At 54.4% G+C, this 25,336-nt stretch overlaps 7 protein-coding genes and 1 non-coding gene across 8 annotated transcripts; 2 read left to right on the forward strand and 6 right to left on the reverse strand.

The window, feature by feature from the left end:
* Positions 1-201: 201 nt before the first annotated feature.
* Positions 202-1,679, reverse strand: SPSK_07482 (uncharacterized protein; the record flags this gene model as incomplete). Its single annotated transcript, XM_016734144.1, has 3 exons — positions 202-1,057; positions 1,128-1,229; positions 1,342-1,679. The coding sequence occupies 3 exons, from the start codon at positions 1,677-1,679 to the stop codon at positions 202-204; spliced, it is 1,296 nt and encodes a 431-aa protein (XP_016591528.1).
* Positions 1,680-3,936: 2,257 nt separating this feature from the next.
* SPSK_07398 (mif domain containing protein) lies at positions 3,937-5,571 on the reverse strand (the record flags this gene model as incomplete). The annotated part of the gene is made up of 2 exons (XM_016734061.1): positions 3,937-4,263; positions 4,318-5,571. The coding sequence occupies 2 exons, from the start codon at positions 5,569-5,571 to the stop codon at positions 3,937-3,939; spliced, it is 1,581 nt and encodes a 526-aa protein (XP_016591529.1).
* Positions 5,572-7,804: 2,233 nt separating this feature from the next.
* SPSK_07860 (uncharacterized protein) lies at positions 7,805-8,657 on the reverse strand (the record flags this gene model as incomplete). The annotated part of the gene is made up of 2 exons (XM_016734513.1): positions 7,805-8,158; positions 8,295-8,657. 2 exons carry the CDS (start codon positions 8,655-8,657, stop codon positions 7,805-7,807), a joined length of 717 nt encoding a protein of 238 aa, XP_016591530.1.
* Positions 8,658-11,254: 2,597 nt separating this feature from the next.
* SPSK_11219 lies at positions 11,255-11,336 on the forward strand. The gene has a single exon. It is a non-coding gene; the product is annotated as a tRNA-Leu (tRNA).
* Positions 11,337-13,955: 2,619 nt separating this feature from the next.
* SPSK_07663 (uncharacterized protein) lies at positions 13,956-15,116 on the forward strand (the record flags this gene model as incomplete). The annotated part of the gene is made up of 1 exon (XM_016734321.1): positions 13,956-15,116. The coding sequence occupies one exon, from the start codon at positions 13,956-13,958 to the stop codon at positions 15,114-15,116; it is 1,161 nt and encodes a 386-aa protein (XP_016591531.1).
* A 526-nt stretch (positions 15,117-15,642) lies between these two features.
* On the reverse strand, positions 15,643-18,408 carry SPSK_07017 (uncharacterized protein; the record flags this gene model as incomplete). The annotated part of the gene is made up of 1 exon (XM_016733687.1): positions 15,643-18,408. One exon carries the CDS (start codon positions 18,406-18,408, stop codon positions 15,643-15,645), a length of 2,766 nt encoding a protein of 921 aa, XP_016591532.1.
* A 2,246-nt stretch (positions 18,409-20,654) lies between these two features.
* On the reverse strand, positions 20,655-21,748 carry SPSK_07700 (glutathione S-transferase; the record flags this gene model as incomplete). Its single annotated transcript, XM_016734357.1, has 4 exons — positions 20,655-21,043; positions 21,103-21,456; positions 21,546-21,586; positions 21,714-21,748. The coding sequence occupies 4 exons, from the start codon at positions 21,746-21,748 to the stop codon at positions 20,655-20,657; spliced, it is 819 nt and encodes a 272-aa protein (XP_016591533.1).
* Positions 21,749-22,610: 862 nt separating this feature from the next.
* Positions 22,611-25,050, reverse strand: SPSK_10760 (coatomer subunit delta; the record flags this gene model as incomplete). The annotated part of the gene is made up of 5 exons (XM_016737047.1): positions 22,611-22,700; positions 22,776-23,586; positions 23,665-23,852; positions 23,940-24,383; positions 24,526-25,050. 5 exons carry the CDS (start codon positions 25,048-25,050, stop codon positions 22,611-22,613), a joined length of 2,058 nt encoding a protein of 685 aa, XP_016591534.1.
* Positions 25,051-25,336: the final 286 nt, after the last annotated feature.

Raw genomic sequence — 25,336 nt, forward strand, 5'->3', positions numbered from 1 at the left:
GAGCGTTTTCACGAATTTGAAGAGGATAAGCGAATATGAAAACATGACGTGAGGTATATATATATGACCAGTTACTACGAAAAGCAGCAGAAAAAAGAACAAGGGGAAGAAAGGCAAAACAACAAAGTGACATTGTACGTATATACAAAAAGGGACAGGGAAACGCCCAAAACGCCAAGTTCGTGCTAGGTGGCGTTGTGCCTACTTCTTCTGCTTGGTGATTTTGAAAAACTCCGTCAGGCCCTTGACGACCACGTCCACGTTGATATTGATGAGCGGGATCTTGTCGTAGGAGCCTTCCTTCATGACGGCCACCAGCGCCAGGTACTTGTCGACCTCGCGCAGCAGAATGGGCTTGCTGCCGTCGGCCAGGACAATGCAGCTCTCGGCCCAGGGGCAGGCGATCTGGTCGGCGAGCGGCTGGTGCTGCTCGGCCTCGAGGCGCTGGTGGTAGGCGTCCGGACGGGCCCAGCTGCCGTAGACCTCGGTGATGTCAATGATGCCGTCGATAAAGTCCGAGCAGACCTCGTACGAGGCCATCTCGGCGGGCGTGCTGTCGGTGGCAATGTAGATTTTGGAGAGGACGTCGAACAGGTAGACTTTTTCGAAGCGGCAGGTGCGGCACAGGGACGTCAGCATGGCCTCGAGCTGGCCGAGGCGCGGAATGAGTTTCTGGATGACCTTGCTAAAGGCCTCAAAGATGCTGTGGTCGTAAATGCTGGTGAGGTGGAAGTTGACGGGGGCATTCTCAAAGCCCTGGTCGGACAGCTCGTCCTGGACGCGGATCATGATGTCGCGGTGGATTTCCATCTTGAAGTCGTCGGACAGGCCGTCGACCTTGTGGACAAAGACTTCGATGTTGATGTTGGGGTAGTTGCGCTGGACGTTGAGGATGGTGTTGTTGAGGCGGGCGACGGCCTCAAGGTAGTCGTCCTGGGAGTCGATGACCCAGATGAGCGCGCCCACCTCGCCAAAGATGGCGTCCATGTCGAAGCTGCTGCCCTCAAAATAGTCGATCTGGCCGGGGAAGTCCCATACTTGAAAGTCCATAAACGAACTGGAGGGTCAGTGGGCCAGTTTCGCAGTCGGGCGATGCGAGACAAGGGGAATATGGACTGGTAACTTACGCCATGGCATCCTTCTGCAGCCTCGAGGTCGATTCTAAAAAGAGCGTCTCGTTTGGTGGTAATTTGTGGAACACGACGCTCGATATGGACGACTTGCCGCTCCTATTGGGGCGAAAAGCACCGGTTAGTAAAAGTAGGAGACGCGGTTGGACCACACGACGACATCATCCGACACAGATAGCTCCTCAACACACGGGAAAAGGGGGATACTCACGCTCTTTGCCCCATGAGCAACAGCCTCGGTTTGCCCTTTGGTGGCGCGGGCGCCGCAGGCTCTGATGGTTTGGCGGCGGTCACGGGCGCACCCGGCGCATTTGGTGCGCCATCTCTCTTCTGGGTTCGTTGGCGGTTCTGTTCATAGACACGTTCTAGGTTTAGCAATGCTGGACTGGTGACTCTCTCGGTTGAGGCGGGTGCAGACGTGGTCGGGGTTGGGGCCGGGTCTGGGTGCAAAGGGGTATCGATTCTGGAGGAGGAATGCGATGAGGATGAGGATGACGACGAGACGGACGAGGCCACTGGCACAAGTCCTCCAGGCGAAGGGAACGACATTGCAGAGGGCCGAAATCTCAATTTTGTTGAGGTGTGTGTTTGATCAGGACAGACTCGAGACACGAGAGAGTTCATGAGCTCTGAGATAATGTGTAGGCACAGGAGATTACAGCCGCGCTCAAAGTTGAGAGAATAAAAGAGAAGAATGCAATCCTGTACACCATTGAAAATGAAAAGAAGAAAGAGAGCAAACGCTCCAAGGAGGGCTATCGGCAGTAGTGTCTTGCTTTGGCGGGAGACGGTGAACAATAGTTTGAGGGAAGAGGCAATGGATGAGACGGTGTCTGATATGTGGCAGGGGACAGAAGAGGATGTAAAAGAGGAGGCCGCGCAAGCCGTGGTGAGCTTTCATATCGGACACGAAGTAAGAGCAGGAAACAACATGAACCAGACAGCTGACAGGTCGGGTTCGTCGCTCCTGGCAAGGACGAGAGGAGCCCGTGTGCTGTGATTTCGAGTGTCTCGTGCCTTGTGTTTTGTGGTCATTGACAACGGCGCCCGAAAGAGGCGATGTGCATGAGAACCGTCTTTTAAGGTTTGCTTTGTGTTGCTCTAGGCGGATCGGTTTGATTGCTTCGCCGCTTCGATCGTTTGACCATGGCGTTTATTGGGTGCGCTTGCACGGGGACAAACGGCGTGAGTTGCAAATGGCGAATAGCAGATGGTGGAGATGTAAAACTGTTGCCTCTCTGAAGCGTCTCTTGCAACTCTGCCTGCCGGCCGAAACGGGCTGGCTCATCGACCCAGGTTGCCATCCCGTTGCGGCCCGTGGCGTTTGTCTGTTTGCCTGTTTGCCTCTTGTACAACGGCCACGGGGCGAGACATGAGAGCGTATGAGAGGCCGTACGAGGGACGAGATTGAGAGGCGCAGGCCAGTAGGCTCAGACTAGTTGACAAGACATGGCGGTGAGATGAGGATGGATGGGATTGGACGGGATGAGAGGGCGTGGAGGTAGGGAAGGGCCTGTCTAGTGGCACGATGTGAACTAGATCAATGAAAGTGCTCAGAGACCAGAGGCCAAACGACGCACTTGAGTCACACACAAGGATTGGGATGACAAAAGGGACGGATGGGACGGAGGATATTCCGTGCAAATGAGACGGTGAAACGAGGCGAGACGGTGAACACGGAATGACAAAAGCGAGTCGCCTGATGGTTGAAGTTTGGCTACAGTAGAGGACAAGCGGGACCGCGGAGTAAAGCGCCATGTACGGTTGTAGTTCTTTGTGTGTTTGCTGTTTATTAGTTACTCACCTCCATCGTTGCTTCTGTCGTCGTGCCTGGTCGATGGGCACGACCATGTGGTGAAAGGAAAAACGAAGAAGGGCAGGGGTGTGGCGGGATGCCCGCTCGGAAACGTTTGTGTGCGTTCCTCCCGCTGCAGCTTGGTCCAACGCGAGTTGACGAGAACGACGAGACTAGTAGAGAGAGAAGAGCTTGTCGAACCCAGGCAGCTTGAAATCTGAGGTGGAGGTTGAGAGAGCCGATGCCAAACGGAATGGCTCGCACTGGGGCCAGACGGGTATAAAGGTGCTGGACGCTGGGGTCGACGGAACGTGAGGGTCGAGACTCCAGTGGCTAGACGACAGAATGCATATGAGGCTGAGAATGTGGGTGAGAGAAGGTTGACACAGCGAGCGGCTGTTGGTTCGCGAGGCAGTTTGGCAGCCAGCTGCTTGTTCTATCTTGCGTGGGTCCCCGAGCTGGGCTTGTCTCGGGAGGAGTGGGACAATCGGACAGATGGGGCTGCGATTGCGAATGGGGCCTAATAACAGCAGCGGTCGTCGTGGTGTTGCGGGCAGAAAGAAAAAGTTAGAGGTCGAAACGCATTGTCGTGATGGTAGCTCCGGCTTTGGGAAGAGGGGCGCCGGTCCTCTCGCTCCTTCCTGCCCTTGTATATTTGTGTAAAGCTCCTTCCGCTGTGCTTTTGTGCGGCTGCTCGCCCTCTTGGAGAACATCCTAGTTACATGACTGCCCACCACAATGACACAGCAAGAGCGCCCCACTCGCTGAAGCAAACGTATGCGGGGCATCTCGTCCCCCAAATGTATTACCTAATTCTTCTTCGTCTAGCGCAGAAGCTGTATTTTTAGCGTTTGGGGTGCATCCTTCTGCGTACCTTCAGTGCAGCCGATCCTGCTCTGCTTCTTTCAATTCTTTAGCTTGTTCATTGCTACTGTCCTGTCATGTCCTAATCTATCTAACCTTAAAGCCATAGCCATGCTATAACCCCCCCCCCCCCCCCCCCACACCTTTCTACGACAAATTTCCCTCTGGTTTCGGCGTCGATCGACCAAACAGGGTCGCAACAAAGCTCTTTGTCCGCCGAGCGCGTTGGTTTTGTTGGTGATTGACAGACGCGGACGTGGCGGTGGGTGATGTTGGCGGTGTCTTGAACCCCGAGACAACCTGAACGCCCGGCGAGACCCGCGCCTTGTTTTTCTTTCCTCCGGAATCCCCGTCCTTGACCGGCCGCTCCGGAATGGCGGGCAGCTGCGGCGCTGGTGGGTGTTCGTCGACGGCACTTGGCGGCGGTGTCAGTTCCGGGGGCGACGGCGACGGCGAGCGGAAGCTCGACAGAGACTGACGATTAGTGGTTGTTTGACAGACATGGGTGGCCACAAATGCGAAACGTACCTTGACACTCAGTTTGCGCGCTGTCTTGTGCTTGCGGCTGCCCAGGCCTCGGCCCAAGCTCCCGTCAGTCATGGCCATGGCGGCCGGGGACGTGACTGAGCCGACGGGTGACCGGTACATGCCGTTGCTGGACAGCGGCCTGCCGCCGCCACCGCCGCCACCGCCGCTGCTCGCACCCGCGCCTGCTCTCGCCAGATCGTCTACGTGGCCCAGCGACGTCGTGCCGCTGTACGCCAAGTTCGCTTCCGGTACGGCGACAAACCGCAGGTGGCCCCGCGCCGGCGGCACGCCCAGCGTCTCCTCCATGTGCCGCTGGATCAGCGCCGCGTTGCGCTTGTTGGTGGTGGGCTGCAGCTGAGACGGCAGGCCGTAGACGGACATGACGTACGCGGGTGCAAACGAGCCACCGAAGCACATGCAGGCACCGTGCTGGAGGGTGACGACGATGGACGAGAGGGGCCGGCGGTAGCGCAGGGCGAGGTGGGCCGACAGCTCCGTGACGATGGTAAACTCGTCGCCGACAATGACATTGGTGCGGACGTCGGCCAACACAAGAGCTTCGCTGCGGACGCGCTCCTTGGCCGGGCTGTTGTCGGCGTCGCGGCGGGTCGCAAAGGCGTCTTCAAAGTACTGGCTGCGCTTGCGGGCGAGGTGGCCCAGGTGACCCAGGTGGCCGTCGGCAATGTTGGGCCCGAGGGTGGAAGGGGCGCCAAGAATGGACCGTCTCCTTCCCGTGGTGGTGGTGGCCGGATCGCCCGGCGGCGGGCGATCAATGTCGCGTAGAAGATTGGGGTCGCCCTTGACGAGAAGGGGTCTCGGCTCACGAGACATCTGGGCCGCGCGCTGGGAAAAGGAGAGGTCCGTACTGCGGCTGCCACGACCACTGATGTTGACCTCCTCGATGCTGCTGCTGCCGTTGCTACTGGCGCTGCCGTGCTTATGGTTGGCGTGTGTCGTCATGCTCTCCGGCCCGTCACTGATGCTGCTGTTGTTGCTGCCATTGCAGTGGCCGCTGTCCCGTTTCACTGCTCCATTCACAGGCTTTCTGGTATCCTTTGCCGGTGCCGACATTGCGGTCGATGCTATCGGTCGCTTCTGGATCTGTGGCTTTGCGGGGGCCTGGACCGGGACCTGGGCATGTGCCTGGACTTGGGGTTGATCCTTAATTCCCTGCGTGCGTGTCTTTGCCGGTATCTTGGTCTGTGCCTGTGTTGGCAACGACAGTGACTGTTCGATGCCCGTAGCGGTAGCCATGTCGTAGATGTAGACTGGGATGATTATCTGTGAAAATCGGACTGCTTTTCTTGGGGTAGGTTTGTCCGGAGCGTGGGTGTCGTTTTGAAGGCGTTTTTGTGTCTCATCAACCAAGGTGGTAGGACTGGACCAACGATGGCTCTTTTGTCCGTTTGTTTGTCGTGCCTAGGGCCGTTTGCAACCTTGTGGCGATGTAGAGGCTACAAAAGAAAGAGAAAGAGGAATGGGTGGGGAGTCCAGCATTCGCTTTTGGTTAAAATGTGCCCTCGCGCCAATTCTGCGAAAACTTTTGCTGTTTTCCTTTTTCTTTTTCTTCCTTCCACCTTTCGATCCCTTTGGCGTGTTGTCGTCTTCCAAGACAGCACACTCCACGTCCTCTCCGACCCAGCTGTTCTCGGATATGATATATGCAGGGTCGTCTAAGTCTGGCAGGGCGAAATATGGCAACGTAGAAACTCACCCCAGCCAGACGGAGAAACAGACAAATGCACGACCCAGGCTTCAGACTAGGGTAGAGAGAGGCTGGAGCGAGGACTGCGGCAGGACGGGGAAGCAAACTAGGAAAGAAAATCAAAGCTTGGAATATGACGCGAGCAAGGAAGAAGAGGAGCAAGGAGCCGATGCTCGGACTGGGAAGACAATCCTCTGCACGTAGCGATATACGACTGCGGCGGGCAACGAGGTGGATGTTCAACAAGAGGTCATGGATAGATACATTGCTGAGGTGTTAAACGATGAGGAATCACGCCCAGTCCATTCATTCTCGATGCACAAGGACACAAACAAAAGGAGGCACAAAATAAGTGACAGGTGGGTATTTTGACAAGTTGGCAATAGCACAAGGCCGCCCGTCGAGTAACTATGCACAGAGAGGGGTTAAAAAAGCAGAGCAAAAGAAAGAGGTCGGGTTGTCAAGACCTCTGGTCGACGGGTTGTGCCACATGGCGGATGACAGTGGTTGAAGGAAGTGAGAGTGAGGAGGCCTTTTAGTGAATGTGCCATTTTGCATTCAGGAAGAGCAATACTAAGGTGACAAGGCCGCAATACACCAGAGGCAGGACTCAGTTCGTGACACACTTCACTTCACTGCACCGAAACCTAAACCACGCCATTTGCCATGCCCAGTTCATCTCCAGCGTAAAGAGCGAGCTGTAAGGAAAGAGAAACAAGTGTCTCTCTGTCCAGCTTTCTTTCTTGCTTTCCACCTCATTTTTTATTTAGTATGCTCTTGCATCCTGCCTCCTGCCGTCCTCATCCTCTCTCGTTTTCCAACAGCTCGTGTCACCCCAGCGGCGCAAGCGAGACACGGAACCAGGGAGGATTACCCGAAGGGCGTAGGAAGATGGTCCCTGACAGAAAGGTGAGATAGAAAATGAAAGAGTAGACAATTGGCCAAGCGTTGCTTTTCTTTTTTTCGTCCACGAGGGGTGGCTGACAGGCGATATCTGTCAAAGTGTCGAAAAGGTACGAGTTCCGAGGCTGGGATTTCGTAAGGGTCATTCAGTAAGGGGCCAGCTCCTACATATCTTTCTTGTTCCTTTTCACAGGGGAAGATGTGTCCGCACGGTGACTGGACGGAAGAAATACGCCGCCAGGTGGGCGAAAAGTGTCGTAAAATGACGGTATCGCAGACCCGCTCTGCACTCCGTAGTCTGGCCCCGGCTTCTTGCTGCGGGTGGCAACGGTTTCCTTTGGTTATTTTCTTGTTTCTTGTTTGATGTTGACAGCGCAGTCTTTATCTGCTACACCGGATGCTGACGTGGTCAAGGTCTCCAGAACGGGAGGCTGCATGTTGTTTCCTGGGCGATGTTCACTTTAATGCAGGCCATAGTCGTGATGGGTGCTTGCGGTAGCTGTGATCATTTTGCCATGTATTTAGTGACAAATTCATATTTTATTCCATTCGCGACGTAAGCCAAATGCAAAGAAAGGATACAAAAGAGACACATTAACAACTCCATATGCCAACATGCCTACCCACGACCAAGAACCAGTACACGATAATAAAAAGGAGTATAAAATCCAGAGCAGGAACATGTAAGATACAACAACACCTAGCCCACCAAACCGACCATGAGAAGTCTAGGGTACGGGACACGAAGGAGACGAGGCTGTGTTCCCCAACACAGTATCTCCACGGGAGAGGACGCCGAAGATTAGGGAGGAGCGCGGCAGAGACACGGGGTTTCGCCGAGAAAGAGGGCAATGAACCCGGCACGTCTCGATCGCCCACTTACGACAAAACGGGACTCGGCGTCTTGCGTGCGTGCGCGTATGCCGTGGTGTAGCGCTCGATCTTGAGCTGGACGCCGGCAAGGGCGAGGGCGAGAAACTCGACGGGAATAAGAAGGATGGCGAGGTCGACGCCGGCATGGCTGGCTCGGCAGAGGGAGGCGAACTGGGGCGCCGGGTGGGCGGTCGCGAGGTGGCGCCAGCGGCAGCTCCAGGAGAGGAGAGTGTCGGCAGTGGCCGAGCGGTTGGCGACGTAAAAGAGAATGACGGCGACAATGGCGGCGACGAGGCCGACAAAGGGGGCAGAGAAGGTGAGCGGCGTGTGGGCGTGGGCATTGGCGAGTTTGGCACGGACCTGTCATGTTAGCGACTGACGAGCAAGCGAGCGTAGCGAGGACAAAAAGAAAAGCGAGCGTAGCGAGGACAAAGAAAGAATGGCAAGCGTAGCGAGGAAGGAAGGTGAGGACAGAAAGGATACAAGAGGGGCTTACAAAACGGTGGTGGCTCGTCAGCGCGATGAGGTTAGCGAGGACGACGAGGGACGCGCCGGCAACGAGAGCGACGGTGGGCTTGACGTCGAAGGCGCCCGCATTGGGCCAGACGGACAGCCAGGCGGCGTCACGGGGCGACGACGAGTTGTAGGCCTGCAGGGCATGGCCGGTGGTGCCCAAGACGGCGAGGCCCATGAGGAGGGCGAGCAGCGTGGCGGCGGCGCGGGCGGTGTCAAGCGCACGGAGGTTGCGGCGCTTTGCGTTGAGGTGGGCGTCGTTCTCGTGGAGGTGGCTGTGCTGGCTGTTGTGCGTCGAGTCGACCTCGAACTCGGACGAGTGGTTGGGCTTCTTTTCGACAGACATGGCGACGAATGGGTGAAAAAAAGAGAGAAACTTAAAGAGTTGGTGATGCTGTAATGAAGGTTTTCAAGTTCGCCAGGAACAGAGGCCGGCCCAAGAAGTGAACGTCAAAAAGGGAGCAAGACGACAAAAGAAGCAAGTGAGAACAAAGATGAGAAACCAGCTGTGACTGAAAAGAACGATGGCGATGGCTGACGGGGAGGACCTTCAAATAAGGTTTTCAAAGTCGTCGACCCTGCAAGTCGAGTTGCGTGCCTCTTGTTTCTCATTTGTCCGCCATCGCCAACCTCCTCACAACCCTTGCTTAGTTCTTTTTTTGGTCGCCAGCTACCTAGGGGTAGCCGCCCGGCATGCTTCTCTCTGCGACAAAAACGTGCAGTCTTTGGAGAAGTGTGGAACGCCGCTCGAGCGCTGCTTATCAAAAGGTAGGCCGTCCAGTGGCCGGCGGCAAATGCACTCGTCAAAGCAACCATCACCATACCAAATGGCTTCCATCCCGGCATCGAGACAGGCGCCGCGAGGGGAAGGAATTGGCCCCACCACCATCCTAATACTCTCTCTGCCTACTGGCACAGCGGATCGACCTCAGATCCCACCTCGATTCGGGATCATTTCCGGACTCTGCAAAGGAGTGGCTGGCATGCGTCCAGTTGGAAGTCGTCTGCTCCTTGAGCATCCGCAACGTTGGCTGGGCTTGCTTTCTCCAAAAGGGAGCCAAGTATGCCTTCCGCGAATGAGATCCCGTCTGTCGGCATGGCTGGCGAGGCGGCATCAACGCGCGCGTTTGGGGATGCAGGGTCAGTACGAATTATGGGGAGCTTGAAACGATTCGTTTCAAGCAGACTGGCGAACGCAGATTGGTCTGCTTGGGAATGAACGAAAAAACAGAGGGAAAGAAACAGCAGCAGGGGCGCTGGCGCTTAGCTGTTGCGTGGACCAATCAGTGCAGCCAGGCGCTGTCGATCTCCCGAGTGGCTGGCGCTTCGGCCGCTGCTCCAGTCTTGGGGGCGTTTCTATTTGTGGGCATCTCCTGTCGTGACGGTACGTATCGGTCTCATTTGTGACGGCCAGTGCAGATTGCAGAAGGACACAGGTGGAGGATGTAAAATAAGAAAACAAACAATCTAATGACAGTGGCCCTGAACACGAAAAAGGGAAAGTTTGTGGCGCAACAAGGAATCTAGTCACGTGGGTGTTTTTGACTTATCGTGAACCCGAGAAGAGGGTGGTAGAGAGCGGCACGAAGATTCTATTTCAGGGATGGGAAAGGTAAATAAATGTAGCTGTTTGTTGCTGGTCTATTTTTGTAGGAGCGAAAGAATAGTATCAGCTGTTTTAGTGCAACAGTCATAGCTTAGTGATCAATAAGAATTTTTTATAAGGCCGTCGGACTGTTTTTTTATTTTATTTTGAAAGAAATCCGCACCGGGGGTGAATCAATCGCGACTGAAAACAGAAGTCTAAGTACCTTTATTGTGAATAAAAAAATGGAATGTAGATGTGAACCTCGAGTCAGAAACGACGATGGACTACACGACACTGCGATCCGATATCAACATCTCGACAATAGCCATCAGGTATGATTGTGGTGCTCACCAAGAAGACGACGAAGACGAAAATCGGACTTTGAAATAGAATATAATTTAAAATAAAATAAAACAGTACCGCTATCTCGACATAATCACAATTAGCAGTTTGTTCCAGTCTCGCCATAGTCTCTCATTTCACTCTCTGGTCTTCTTTCCCGGTGACACGACTTTTGCCACGACTTTACAACAGGACTAAAGCTGTGCAGCACAACACGGGATATTTCCTGTCCCTGTGGCCGTTCCCATTTGCATTTTTTACTTCCTGCCCCTGTTCCCTTGCCACAACACTAGCTTTGCATGCCCAGTGTTTCTGTCAGCCCCTGTGAAGCTGCCATATCTCCTATCAAGCCTTTCTCTAGCCAAGGTTCTTTTACTTACAGTCAAATGTACATCCTCTCCTGGTTGCCCAGCGGGTCGGCAAAACGACCGTCTAGCAGCCGCACCGTCCAGGGACGAGAGGGAAAAATGGAGAGAGCAGCTGAAATACGAAGCATGTGCTTTTATGCAAAGGACAATAAAAAACCAATTATCGTCCCTACCGGAATGGAGTAGACGAGAAAAGAATGGCCTACAGGAAGCACAGAAAGCAAAAAGCACAACACAAGCCACCATGCAGTCCCGAGAGACTGGTGCGCGCGGAGCGGGACGAGACAGGCCCAGAACCTTGGTGTCGGTATGGGCAGGATTGCGGCGCCCGGTTCACGTCATTCAAAGGCGTCCAGGATGCGTCGGATGCAGGTTCTGCTTGGCCGTCGTTCATCCCTTAAGGCGAAGCAGGACAGAGAGGGTCAAAGCAGAGGGCGTGCCTCGAGGTTTAAAAAAAAATCTCCTGCCGAGGTTACCAAGCATTTCGTAACAATCCTGGCAAGGTCGACAAAAAAGGGGTAACGGGCGGAGAGAGAACAGGGAGAAGACAAGAAATGAGAACGTCGGGAAAAAAAAAGAGAAATCGCGCTATTTGCGACCGTCGTATATGGAGGCAAATTGAACCCATACGGCGTTAAGAATCACGGTGAGATGGCCGAGTTGGTTATGGCGTAGGATTAAGGTTCCTATGGAGCAATCCGCGTGGGTTCAAGTCCCACTCTCATCATTATTTTTTATTTTTTTGTCAAAACTCTTGCGATTTTTTTATTTTTTTAAAAAAAATTGTCGTTGTGAATTTTGTGCCAGTTTCCCAGTTGAGGTCATTTCGTTTTGCCTCACGTCCATGTCCTAGTCGACGACTTTCGGCAAATCCGACGCCCTGTTTACAGAGCTTGTCCGACATGATATAAGCGTTGCAAAATAGTTGGATCAAAAGTGGACGTAACAATATACGTGCTGGTCTGAAAGAAAGGCGTGGCAGAAACGACCAGGTGTGTTCTGGATTAGGATAGATTGTGCGCGAGAAGACAGAAAGGAGAGACAACGGAAAGGCGAGACTCAGAGAAAATCCCCTGACGACTTGAACACTGCACGCCTGGACGCCAGACCGTCAAAACACCTCTTCGTACGTCCGGTGCAAGGGTCTGGTATGTCGTAAGATGTAGTATGCTGCATGTACCCGCCGGGATAGATGGACTGTGGGACTGTGAATGCATAAGTCGTCGTCGTGTGGACAAGAAGATTAGAAGAGAAAGCAGAAAAGCAGAGGCACAGAAGCGACAGGACAAAGTCAACAAGATACCGGCGGACGGGGCGGTCGCACAGAACACGACAGCAGAGTCGTATGAAGGAAGTGAAGAGCAGAGAGTGTAAATGGAGAGACAGAAACGAAGACGGAGATCCCAAAACACAACACCAGGCAAGACATAATATGCTGGATAGTAACCAGACGCGAAGACGCGGTCCAATCCTTCTTGCGCGACTTACCCCTGCCATATGTCGTGTCCCGACTCCGGGTCTCTGGGACTGGAAAGCGTGTGGCAGCGTGGATGTGGCCCAGAAAGGGAGAAAGTACAATGTGCAACGTATGTGATGGGACGTGTGGTGGTGGTTGTGGTTTTGAGCGGCGGATAGGACTGAGAGCCGCGATGACTCGGGACATCCTCTCGTGCTCTTTTCAGTCTCGTCCGTATTGTATTTTGATTCCGAAATCACATTGCGGCGACCAGAAGAGTGGAGGTCAATCACATCGTCCTTTGCGAGAAACGACTTCTCGGGAGGTTCCATGCGCCACGAATTTTCAAACATGTCTGTTTTTGGTCCTTTCTTCAGTATTTTCTTGCTCACTTTTCGCTGCCCCCAAGGCCTCGTCTTTCTCAACATCATGACATTACCCCTGCTCACAACCCCCTCTGTACTCCTTCCGCTCCCTTCTCACGCCATTCCTCATCCCTCCCCTTTCCCACCGCGTGTTCCCTCAGTTTTTCCCGAGACGCCGTCCCGGGTCCTGCATGCTTGATTAATTCTGTTTAGGTTTATTGCACCATCCCTGTCTGCTGCTATGGTATATTGCAGTGTCTGCAGAGTGTTTGAGTTTTATTCCTCCAGCACCATTGCCTCCATCATTCGCTGACCATTATCTTGTTGTGCTGGGATGGACGGTACTGCCCACACAGCAATACAACGAAGACGATAACCAAAGATATCAAGAAAACCGTCGACAACAATGGAACAAAGCCCGTCAGATGCGATAGGTTACTCAAGTTGCGTTGCACACATTTGCTTTCCCGACCCAAGCGTCCCGGAGCCGACAAAAGGGGCAGTTCTCATGTTGCGCCCTCAAGCCTTTCACATCTCTTGTATGTTGTTCTTTTTCATTCGTCGATCCTACCATACCCTCCTTTGACGTAGGGATCGAGGGATCGCGACGAGCATCTTCGGTCTTGCTCGCATTTACAGACGACTGTACTCCTCTACCTATTCTCAGGTTGTACACGTCTGCCATAGCCATTCTCTGACCGACATGCCGCCCCTGTCCCCTGGAAACCTTTCCTTGTCCTCTCCTCGCTATATCCTCACTTTTTTTTTTCTAGTCTATTGTCCGTCACATACTATTGTACATACACTTTCTCTCTCTCCCCTCCAGAAGGGACTTCCCGACTGTGTCTGTCTCTGGCTTGAGCTCGAATAAAACTGTCCAAATCAGCAACCACTGGGATGCCGAAGAAGAGCATCCTGCTAACCTTGCATTGTCCTACGGGCATCCGCGCACGGCCTTCTTCTGTCTTCTGTTTTCTGTCAGTCAGTCATTAGTCGTCAGTCTCGGTAACATTATCTTTCCTACAGCTTATGCATCTCCGTGTATTTTCTCCGCCGCACTCTAACTGCTTGCAGTTCCTGGCCCGGTCTGTGTGTTACCCAACTTTGGCCATTTGCATCAGTCTTGAACATTCTATATATATATAATTTAGTGATTTATTTATCTCTTGAGTACGTACATTTCTGGTGTCAGAATTGATCTCACCTTGTCCATAAAACGGGCCTCACCTACATTTCTACGAGTATATTAAAAGCTCAAGCGTCCTTTGTACACTTTGGCGTTTTCTGTGTCTATTCATCCAGTACTTCGGCCACTTTGATTTGATATTGCCTGAGCACTTCAAGATTGCCTACAAATCGGCAAATAGACGGTACATGACCGGTCGAGCCCTTCCAGTACAATAGACCACCCGTCATACAAAGCTATGGCAAGTTGCGGAAGGACAATGCGGCAAGACGAAGCACAGTGTCCAACACAGACTCAAACATTTGTACGTTTGCCAAGTGCGGACAGGTAGAATGTACCATGGAGTTTTTTGTTTGGCTAACATCTGCTCCCAACCAGCCACGGTTCTCCCAACTACCACCAGAGCTGCGGCTCAAGATTTGGGAATACAGCCTGCCTGCACCGCGCATCGTTTCTGTGCGCTGCGGTGCCAAGACACCATTGCCCTCGCCGTCTTCGTCCTCGCCGTCCTCATCGTCCCTGTCACCAAGACGGCGCGGCCACGCATTGGATGATTGCACTGCCTGCAGTCCCGCTTGCTCGTCCCCCGCGTCGTCGTCATCATCGCCATCCCCGTTGCGCTTAACCTCCCCGTTGCAATCACCTTCGCCGTCACCGCCACCACCACCGCCGCCACCGCCACAGTCTGTACCGCCACCTCCGTCCACAACCTCCTCCCCGCCCTGCTGGTGCACCTCCCCGGCGCCGCTCCCGCCAAACCTTCATGTGTGCCACGAGTCCCGCGTCGAAGCCTTGCGCCGCTATGCCCGCATGTTTGGCATCGCCCGCCAACCGGGACACGTCTACTTCGACCCTGAGCGCGACATCTTGTACTTTGGCCCCCGCGACGGCTACATGGCCGCCGAGGCGCAGTTGCGCACACTGCTTGTGCTGGCAGATCCAGAGGAGCTGACACTGGTGGAGCGGGTCGCCCTGAGTGAGGGGATTCTGGACCGGCAAAGATTGCCCTCTTCGTCCGCTTTGACCGCGTCGTCCTTGTCGCCTTTGTCGTCATCGACGTCGCCAGCGTCGACCAACCTCGCAGTCGATGTGCTGCACCAGCTGCGCACACGGCTGCCGAATTTGCGCGAGCTCTTTGTGGTGCCACTCGAGGAGAATCTGGTGGGGCGTGTCGGTGCCACGGTGGTGGAGGCGGAATCCGCTACAACCGACCCCAACGCCGGCACGGAACGTCCGGCCGCCGCGGCCACGAGCCACCTGGCCCTCCACATGCGCACTGCCCTGCGCCGTGTCTGCGCCGCCGCACCGGACTGGACGCCGCCACGGTGGCGCATCTTGGTGACCGACAGCAGTGACAACGCGCAGTCGCGGCGTGCAGTTGGACGGCAAGGCATGCTGCGAGCCGAAAACGTCAAGCCAGTCTCCCGACAAGCAGCAAAAGCTGGCCAAGCACAAGGCTCTGTCGACGGTGATGTGCTGCCAGAACAGAAGCAGCAGTAGCACTGCCGCTCCGTCCGCATGTGAATTTTGTGCCGACCAGCGCGGAGGCAATGTCCCTTTGCGAAGGAGCAACTCTCGCGATTGCAGGTCGACTGGTGTGCCTTCTGCAGCGTGCAGTAGCCGTCGGTCGCGGCGGTAGATTATGTGATTTCGTTTTTGTTTTCCTGTTTTGCTTATTAGGTTGGTACATCGCCACAATGGTTTAATGAATACGGGTACGGGATAATGACAGGGATTGGGTTTGGGGAGATGAACTGGGGACACGGTCAAGGTCAGGGTTCATGTATGGAATGCAGATTCAACAACCAAAACTAATTCTCCGATATATACAACAATGCATGAAGTCATGTAGTAACGGTAATCTCAAAAGGTATCTGTTTCCAATGATGACAAAAAATAGGGCTTCTGATATATCATTTTCGTCCCTTCGTAAAATGATAAGCAGTCGCAATATGTATGTACAAAAATCAAGGCGCAAAAACCAAATGATATTTAACAAAACGACCGTAAAAAAGACGGCCAGACTCTAGGATGTCGCCTCAATACTTGTGCTGACAGTCTGAGAAAAAGATGCCGTGCCCACAGCCGTGGGTGCAGTGGTTGTTATTGTGGGCAAGGGAGCTGGTGTTTGCAGGTTCTGGTGCACATGACCGGACGGCAGATCGGACACCTGGTCGGTCACTTTCGAGTGAGTCCGCTCAAGACCGTGGCCGATGCCCTTTTGGCGGCCTCGTACAACGGCCGCAAGTGCCTTGCCTACGGCATTGAGGTCACCCAGCATCCCCACATGGCCGCGGTCGGTGCTGACGTAGCCGTCGCGCACGTAGTGGTACCCGGGCGGCAGCTGGGCTTCGCGTGCCAGGACGACGCCATCGCCGGTCCGGAACACAAGGTCATCGTATGCGTCTGCGCAGGCAATGGCGGCACGGCTGCCGACGCGCGCCGCGTAGACCGTGGGTGTGCCCTTACCGTAGATCACGGCCATGGGTGGGTAGACGTTGGCGGCCGTGTGTTCGGGACGGTGAGCCATCTCGGCACGGAACTGCTTCGTCTCGGCCAGTGTGCGGATCAGGTAGGCGACGGCACGGGCCTGCTGGGGGTCGGCAGGTGGCGTTGGGGGCGCCGAGGAGGTTGTGGTAAAGGCGACATCGAGAGCTTCGTTGGTTGCAGAAGCACCCGAGGTGGTTGCCAGTCCGGGAGGCAGTACCATGTGCGACGATTCTGCCGCGTTATCGTCGGCAACGACACCCTCCGCGTCCATCTGGGGCGCGTTGAGGCGATCTTTGGCCAAGCTTGCTGTTGCTGCTGCTGCAGCGGTCAAGGCACGTCCAAAGTTTGTGCTGCTGCGCTTGTTGCTCAGGCTGGAGTCGTGGCCACTGCCATCCAAGCCAAGGTTGAGGCCTATGCCGCTGCCGCTCCCCATGAGAGACTGGAAGGCTGGCAGTGCGGCTGGAGCAACGCAGGGTGACCAGCGGTAGCGCATCCACTCTTTGATGTCATAAAAGTTGACGCGGTATTCCTCGGACGCGTCGTTGCTGTTGACAAAGCAAAACCCGTCTTCGGGCAAAAAGACAAAGGTTGTGCGCAGCGTGAAGTTGACCTGCGCCGTGAGGACCTTTTCGTTTAGCAGCACAGCGTCGCCGTTGCGTAGCGGACCGAGGATGTTGATGCAGCGCTGCGGCGTGCCGGCGAAGATAACGCCTCCAAACAGATCAGGCCGCTGATTGACGGCGTGGCGCGTAATAAGGCCGCCCAAGCTGTGGGCGATGACGACGGCCCCACGACTGCCCGGCTTGGCGCCGGGCTGGTTGCAGGGAAGCGACTCCAGGAAGGCAATAAGCTGTTTAGAAAGACGGTGCGGGCTTAGCCGCCAGTCGTAGCCGTAGTCGTGGACCCGCAGAGTTCCCTTGCGTGCGTTTTCGCTCTCCCGCAGCTTCTTGAACAGGCGGCGTGAGATGTCAACGGGACCAATGTGTTTGAGCATACCCGACGGGAAAATGGTTTGCGGCATGTTCTCCTCGTCCTCCGGGTCCAGGCCGACTTCCATGTTGACTTTGCGGATATTGAGACCGACCTTGACAGGCACCCATAGTTGACGGTGTGGCGGCTCTGCAGAACGAAGAATGGAGCCACGATAGCCGCCAAGAACAACAATGTCGCCGGTGAGATCCTCGAGGGCAGCGTCTAGAGGCGATGCCGGCTCGCGTGGCACAAGGGCTGTGGTGTGCTTGGCGTCGGGAAAGAAGCTGGGCAGCTGGGGCATTTTAAACGTCGGCCTGTCAAAGCTGTCCATGATGGCCTTCATGCGAGAGTTGACTTGTTCACGAATATGTACAAATTGTGCCTCGTCGCCATGCGACGGTACTCGTGAGAGGGTGTGGTACAAGAGAGAGTCGTCGGACGTCGACCGGCGCAAGACATAGGAGCGCTTCGAGGCAACAGACGGCGGCCGGTTCAGCGGCAGCCGCCCAGAAATTGTATCCGATAAGTCACCAGCAGGCGAATTGGTCTGGGACGTGGTAACTGTGGCCATATGCGAGGTTCGAGGGCGAGAGTTCGGGTCTGGGTCGGACGTCTTAAGTGTCCGCTGGACCCCTGCCTGGTTGTGGTCACTTGCCCGTGTTGGGGAGTCTTGTGGTGAGATCTTCCAAGAGGAGGGCGGCAAGTTCTGTACTGAGGATGTGGTACTGTTGTTGCCAGCATTTGAGGAGGAAAAGAAAGAGGGCGTGCTCAGACTGGGCAGGAAAGAGCTTTTGCTGGGGAAGGAAAGCGAAGCAATCGAGGGCATGGAAGGTAGGGCTTTTGATAAGCGCTTAAGAGCATCAGATCCCACGGATGACGAACGGCCATGGCGTGTGCCGGACTGGAAAACAGACAACATGGCGCTCGGCTTGGATTCATGGGCCGGTGCAAGAGGCGGTGCCGCCGGAGCCGGGGCCGAGGGTGGAGTCGATATGGTTGCGCTATGGAGTCGTGAGGACACGGCCGGCTTGTATGGGTCGCTGAAGCCTGCACCGATATTGGCATTAATAATATCATCCATGGCCATGGCTTTTTCGGCGGCCGGTGTCCGCGGCAGGGACAGCCGCGTGGCTATTGGGCTCATTGTTGGTTGCATAAACGACTGGGCATCATCTTCCACGCCGTATATGCTGGCATCGTCGGCCAATGTGTCCGGAGACGTGTCGAGGATAAGCGCACGTGCCGTCGTCGGAGCCGGCGCTTCAGACGATCTGGGCGCTGCCGGTGCGTCTGGGACGCCAAGCCCCGATGCGGAATCCATAGTTGTCATCGTGGTTGAATGAGGACCACCTGCAGGTGCCTGTGGATTGGATGTGCTATTTTGCATGATGTCCGAGTAGGTGTACTCGAGATACCATGCAATCGGGCCTCGAGTTTGGGAGTTGCGAGTAGCTGTATGGTATGGTCGTTTTGCTGTACAAAAAGTATGTCACTAGAAACGGCACAGGCTTGGGCCAAGCATGCGGCTCAAAAGCTCAGGAACAGCGGGAAGAGCCTCAATTGGCATGCAATAATTGGTTGGTTTGATGGAGAGATGTCGAATTTGTGAAGAGGGCAAAAATGATCTGAACCTGAACAACTTAATAAAGCAGGCAGAGGAAAATAAATAAAGCTCTGCCGACACTTCCGGGGGCAAATACCCACGATCCGCTGGCAGTAGCCTTATTTGTGTCTGTAATAGTCTGCGTGGAAACACCACAAGGAGAGCTAGCGTGACTTCGTGAGTGGTGATTCTTGTGGGCTTGACAAGGCCAGGGGACATAAAGAGATAAGAATTCCCTTGACAGGGCACAAAGAGACGGGATGGGACGATGCTGTAGGGGCCACTTGGGCGTTGGCTGAGTTAAACTGGGCGAATAAGCGCGAAGGGGGAACAAAGGGAACCACGAGCCGTTGTGAATGTAGACTAATAGTGAGAAGGAATTGAGAACCAGAAAGATAGGAAGAGAGAAAATGAGAAGACAGTCGTAAAAAGGAAGGAGGAAAACATTGCCAAGATATGAGGAGCTAGTCGAGATAAAAGGAAGGAATAATGTTGATATTCAATAAGGAACCCAATTCTCACATGCGACAATAAGCATCCCCCGGAATCTCACTCGGCTGTGACGAAGGATGACAGCACTATCTGGAGACCGAATTAAGTGCTGACTGGTTTTTTCAAAAGAGTGTCTTGTCACAGCAGCAAATTAGAGCTTTCGACGACGTAAGGAAACGGTGGAAGATGCGTCCGTACAAACAGCAAGGCTTAGTGCCTTACCCACCGTTGGTGGCGGTCGATTGAAGGCAACAATTGACCAGCAGGTACTCAAATCATTTGCATGTCCTTGTTATATGGCTGTTATGAGGGCACTGAATCGCAGGGTGGGCACGCGAGCCAAGAAGAGCAAGGCAGGGACCAAACTGAGAAAGATGCTCCGTCGCCGGCCAAGAAAGGCGAAAAGTCGCCCGAAGCTAGCCTGGTGTCAGTGCAGTGGCGGTGATGGAAACCAGCATCCTTTAGCATCCTTCCTGGATTGGGGACTGGAACGCGAAATACGAATCCGAAAAACACGAGTGTTGAACAGCAATTGGGCAGGGTGGCTGCTGGGCTGTAACAACCGGGCACAGGTTGGATACAACGGTCGGGCGGCCGAGATTGAACAGTGAGTTGTGGTGAACAACTGAGACTAAGAGAGACGCATGGGGGGTCGAAGGAGGGATATGTTGCTGTTGGAAACATCACAGTAGTATCGCTTGTTGGCCCGAAATAAGGAGGATTTCATCTGGTTTCCCAACTTGTGTTCTGGTCCGACCCATTGTTGCAATTGGCAGGCTCGATTGGCACATTGTTCCTTCCTGAAATCACTCTCATCCTTCGTTTCGTCTGATTTGAGAAGGAAGGAAGGAGGAAGGGAAAAGGAAGGAAGGAGCGTTCAACCCCTGGGAGCTGACCTGCGCTGCACTTTTGCATACGCGGAATTGAAAATAGAGGAACAGCCAATGCAACGTCAGATACACTTTCTTACCCCCACGAAGACATTTTCTTCCTGTTCTGTTGAGTACAAGAAGTGATACCCGCCTTCACAGTTATGGTGTATCAATATCGACTGTGTTTTTGTTCACAGAAAGAAGTGAAGTGTTGTGACGTTCGCACTTACCTTGAGTTCTGAACAGCGACTTCAAAACCAATCTGTTCCTGCCTCAACAGTTGCTGAAGTAAATTCGTTTCCAGTCCGAAAGCCCTGTGCCTGTCTAATTCTGCAGGAACTTACGTCATGCAATCAGTGGAGTGGGGACCGCAGCACAGCCGTATTGTCAGCACGCAGCTTTTCAGAGCCTTGCGTCTCACCAACCGACGGTCATGGAGAAAACCAGCGGAGTTTGAAAACCATGGTATTTAGAATGGTATTACGAACAAACGATACGATATCTACTATTAAAGAAAGGGAAAAGTAAAGATTGGTAAAGCAAAAACACCGATGTCTATACCAAGTATAGACCTCATACAAGCTCCGCACCGTCCTTATCATCGACCACTTACATCGAATCCGGAAGGACCTTGAACTTGCCCTCCAGCTTCTTAATCGTCTCGACTGACTGGAGGTATCCCGGCTCATTCTCCAGCCGGCCAAGGTACTCCATCGTCTTGGGGAATCTTTCCTGGAAGGACTTGCCGTCAATGGTGAACCCACCAGCGCGTTCTCGCACGCCAAAGAGTGGGTAACTTAGCATGATGTCGGCGGCGGTCAAGCGGTCGCCGCAGATGTAGCCGGTGCCGTCACCTTCAGCCGGTGGCGTGGTCAGGTACGACTCGAGCAGCTCGATATTCTTGCGCACATTGGGCTCGATGAAGACGTTGTTGATCTTGTTGGCAATGGCGCTGGAGATGGGCCGGATCAGCCACGGCACCTGGGGCCCGCGAAGGTCTGTTGGGTTAGCAAGGCTCATCCAGATGCATCACACGCCAACGTATTTGCCCGCTTACTGGATGTCACGAGGGAGAAGACGAGGAAGGGCATCAGCGAGCCCTCGGCAAAGTACAGGAGGTACTGGTACCGCAGCCACGCGGCCGTCTCGCCGCCGACGGCACCCTCCTGGCCGTCCTTCCACTTCTTGGGCACAAGGGACGAGTTGTGGCCCCAGTGCTCGCAGAGGTAGTCGATGATGAAGCCGCTTTCAGCAAGAACCAGCTCCTTCGCATCGGCACCGGCGCTCGCAGGCGGGATCACAGTGATTACTGGCGACTTGCCGAGAGGGTGGATTTTGGCGAGTTCCGGAGGAGCAAACGCCGTTTTCTCGCGGTGGTAGATCTTGAGCTCATGCGGCACCTTCAGCTCGTCTGTGGCGACAGAGTGGTCAGTATCACGTGTAATTAAGGACGTGTTCCTGGGAGAGCATGAGGATGCTGTTTTGTGGCATTGCACGTACGCATGAGCCAGAGGATACGCTGGGCGCGAGAGCCGTCGAGCCTGGAGAAGAAGCATCTGTATTAGTATATGCACTGTCGAGATTGATACACGACAAAAGCTTTTGGAAGGCACATGTAGGTCCAACGAAGCTGCGGAAAGGCACCGAAAAAGATAGAGCAATTCGTACCAGTGAAGAATGACTTTCGCTTGGTTGGAGGCCATGGTGGTGATGATTGATCAATGCAGCAATAGTTTGATGGTGAGATTATGACAATGTACTTGAACTTGTCGCAGAGCTTGAACAACCAAAAAACCAACTGAGCAGTCGTCAATATGAGGGCGGCGATCGTTCGGCTTCTTAAGCTTCCGAGAGCTGTCACGTGTTAATGTACGGCCGAACTAGCTGACCCGCTCCGCTTTGTGATACACCAACGGACCGCGCGCGAAAATGGCATAGCCATGAGTCAATGGCACTAATAACCCGGCACTCGAGATTGCCGAGTCCGAAAGTCTCGGCATCTTTACGATTCCAGAGCCATTTCTCATATGAAAAAAGCGCATAGCTTACGAGAAACGGCCGGCATTTGTCTTCGTCTAGTCGTATTTCGCTTATTTTGTGCCTTTTACTCGCGTTCGCCTGTTTTGGACAGATCCGGAATGGCATGATGCACAGGTGGCTACAAGTTACGTTGCCATGTGACATCATGCTGCGATGCCGCTGGCCGTTATGTTGCCAAGAAGACAAAAAGGCGGCCAACAAGGCTTTGACGTTGACCACACGCTGACGCCTGGCAACAAGGAGCTGGGTTTGGACGAGGGATAAAAATTCTTTTCTTTTCTGTTCCCGGAGAGAAAAAAAAACGGAATGGGACCCTGTATTATGAAAAACAAAACCACTGAAAACAGCCAACAAAAACACATATCAAAGAATAAGCTAGAGCTTCCTTTTTGGTTTACCACCGGCCCCATCAGATGACCTTTCGGCCAGTCCGTGTCTATAAACTCATATTTGTAAGCCGTGGCAACCGGCTTGTCTTGGTTTCCCAGATGCCGTATCGACCTTGCACGTTGCGTTCGCTTACGTCTACTCGATCGAGTAGTTATCCGCCGTGCACTTGACGTCCTTGGAGAACGCCACCTCCTCATCCATCTCAACCAGTTCGACCGAAGTCACCTAAGATAGTCAGTAAGAAACATGTAACGTACGTAACAAAAATAACGTCGGAGAGGAAACGCAGGTAAAACTCACATCGACAGAAACGAACGGCGTCGACTTGGAGAAGCGGACCTGCATGGGGAAGAAATCGTTCTCGTCGTCCGTCTGTGCGTCAAACTCAAACGAGCCCGAAGCGTTGTTCTCGTCCACCGAGCCCACCTGCCACTCGATGCTGTCGCCGGCGACTTCATATGTCGCGTCAAAGCTCGACACCGTGGGCTCGACTGCGAACGGGATCGACACCACGACGTCGTCCAGTGCATCGCCACCCGTCAGCTCGTACTCCACCGTCAGGGTGCAGTTACCGTCGCCGTCTTTGTTCACCCACACCGTGAAGCTGATGGGCAGAGCCGCCGTATCGTCCACCTTGGGCGACGCCCGCCACCGCAGCACACCGACCGACTGGTTGACGGGGAAGCCCTTGGCGGTGTTGCTCATCTGGATGATCCTGGACGAGTTGAACAGGTTCTTGTCGACGTTGGGGTGCGTCCGGAACTGAGCGCCGTGTGTCGGTTGCGCGTCAAGGTTCAGCTTGACCTTGGTGAGACTGGCATCCGACACGCGCAGGTTGAGGTCGCCGCTAATGGCCAGCGAGTTCACGACACCGTCCCGTGTGATTTTGGCGTTGACCGACTCGTTGACCACAATGTGAATGGCGTCGCGGTCCAGCGTTGTCGACGCACGGCTGGCGGTGTGGTCTGCTGCAGGGGTAGCGGCCGGCGCAGGGGCAGCTACGAGCGTATCGGCCTCGGGGCCAAGTTCGCCACGAACCCGCTCGTACATGTCGGTCGTCTTGGACTTTTTGCCGAGCTGCATGCCCTTGCCCTTGAGGGTAGTTGCTGGTCTAGAAAGAGACATGTAAAGTAAGCCATCGTCCGTTGCAAAACACACACGCCCTGATTTTTAGCCATTGGAAGCACACCTGTTCTTCTTCTTCTCCGCTTCGTAGGAGTCGTAGGTCTCCGTCGTGGTCTGCACTGGCGGTGTGTATGTCGGGTACACAGGTGTGCGCGGCGCGCTGCTGATGCCCCGCCGTGCAGACTCCTTGCGCTGCATCTCCAGCTGCTTCGCTTTCCGCTTGCGCTCTTCTGTGGCTTCTAGTTCCTTGTTCTGTTCAACGGGTCAGTTGGTTAGTGACGATGTCCAGTGTAGAGGGTCAACGGTGAACCAAAGCCACGACCGTGGCGGTCTACATACACGAGCAATAATCTCCTGTATGCGTTCCTCGTGACTCTCCATCTCCATAAACGTCTTGATCTGGCTCATGGTCAGGTTTTCGCGGTAGCCCTGCGTCACCAGCTCGTCGAACGCGCTCAGCAGCTCGAACGCATTGCGCGTGATCTCGCGCTCGTCGAGCGACTTGCACAGCCCCGTCACCACCTGTGCGAAGAGGTGCAGCGAGTCGATGTCCTGCAGGATGTTGGACTGGAGGTTCGTGATAAGAACCATGTAAAGCTCATCGAGGGGCTGGTAGACGAAGCGGACGTTGTCCTGCTCAACGGTGGTGTGCTGGGTGCCGCTGTCGGCAAGCTTGGGAAAGGAGGCAAGCAGCGCTTCGACGCGGGACCGGGGCATCTCGCGGAAGAGACGCGAGAGCACGGCTTTACCGCCTCGGGTGCAGATGGACGCGGCGAGGACAACCTACGCAGAGCGTCCAAGGCATCGTCGGTTAGCCATAGGTTGCACATGTGAAAGGAGCTATCATAGGGAAAGACAGATGCCAAAGAGGCGGTCGCGGACGGCCATTTGCTCTGGTCTGTGGGTTCGACTGGATCCTTCGTACCATGTTGAAGCTTGTTGTTGAATCGTGGAGGACTGGTCGTCGTTGGATCCGCGATATAGGGACGTGAAGAGGCACAAAGCAATGTTGTTCGAGCGAGAGGTCGTGAAGTCGGTCGGCGAGGTGCCCAAATCGCCAATCCGCCCCTCTCTCATTAGGGGGCACCATTTTCACATTAGTTGTCCCCTTCGCAAACGTCTTGGTCCGTGCGCACAGCACAGTGCTCAGCGGGCACCAGGCTGTGCTCTCAGCCAACAGCTCTTGGGAGGGGAAGGAGATGAAATACGCTAGTCCATGTGCGGCAAGCGCTACACGCCCGCTCATGGTCGCGCTTTCTTCGTGAAATTTATCCCAAACCTGCGAAAGGCAGCCGCACCGTTCTGAGGCCAGGACACCCTTTCTACTCTTGTTCTTTCTATAACGGCCAACGATCCAGGAGCTCTTCACTCCTATACCCTTCCACTCTTCCAGACCCCTCCTTACTTCATAACATTCACTTTCGACCTGTTCTACGCCTGCACGAGGCATCTTCTTACTATCATTCGATTTACATTGCGTTTGCTGGCTTCTTCATTCATCTTCGTCATCCTTTGCCTCCCGCCACAAGGCAGTCCCCCCATCTCGGTAACCTAGCCAGGGCATCAAGCGTCCCCTTTGATCTGATACATTGGAGCCTCTTTGACAGGCAGCAAGATACATGTCAGTTTCGTCTCGAGACTTGAGCAAGATATGATAAAGTGGCGTTGGTTTCACCTCACTGCAACTTAGCACCACCCCTGACGACCACGTCTGTCGGAACGCGAGGATAACACAC

This window comes from Sporothrix schenckii (genome assembly GCF_000961545.1).
Source record: "Sporothrix schenckii 1099-18 chromosome Unknown Cont41, whole genome shotgun sequence".
Classification (NCBI taxonomy): Eukaryota; Fungi; Ascomycota; class Sordariomycetes; order Ophiostomatales; family Ophiostomataceae; genus Sporothrix; species Sporothrix schenckii.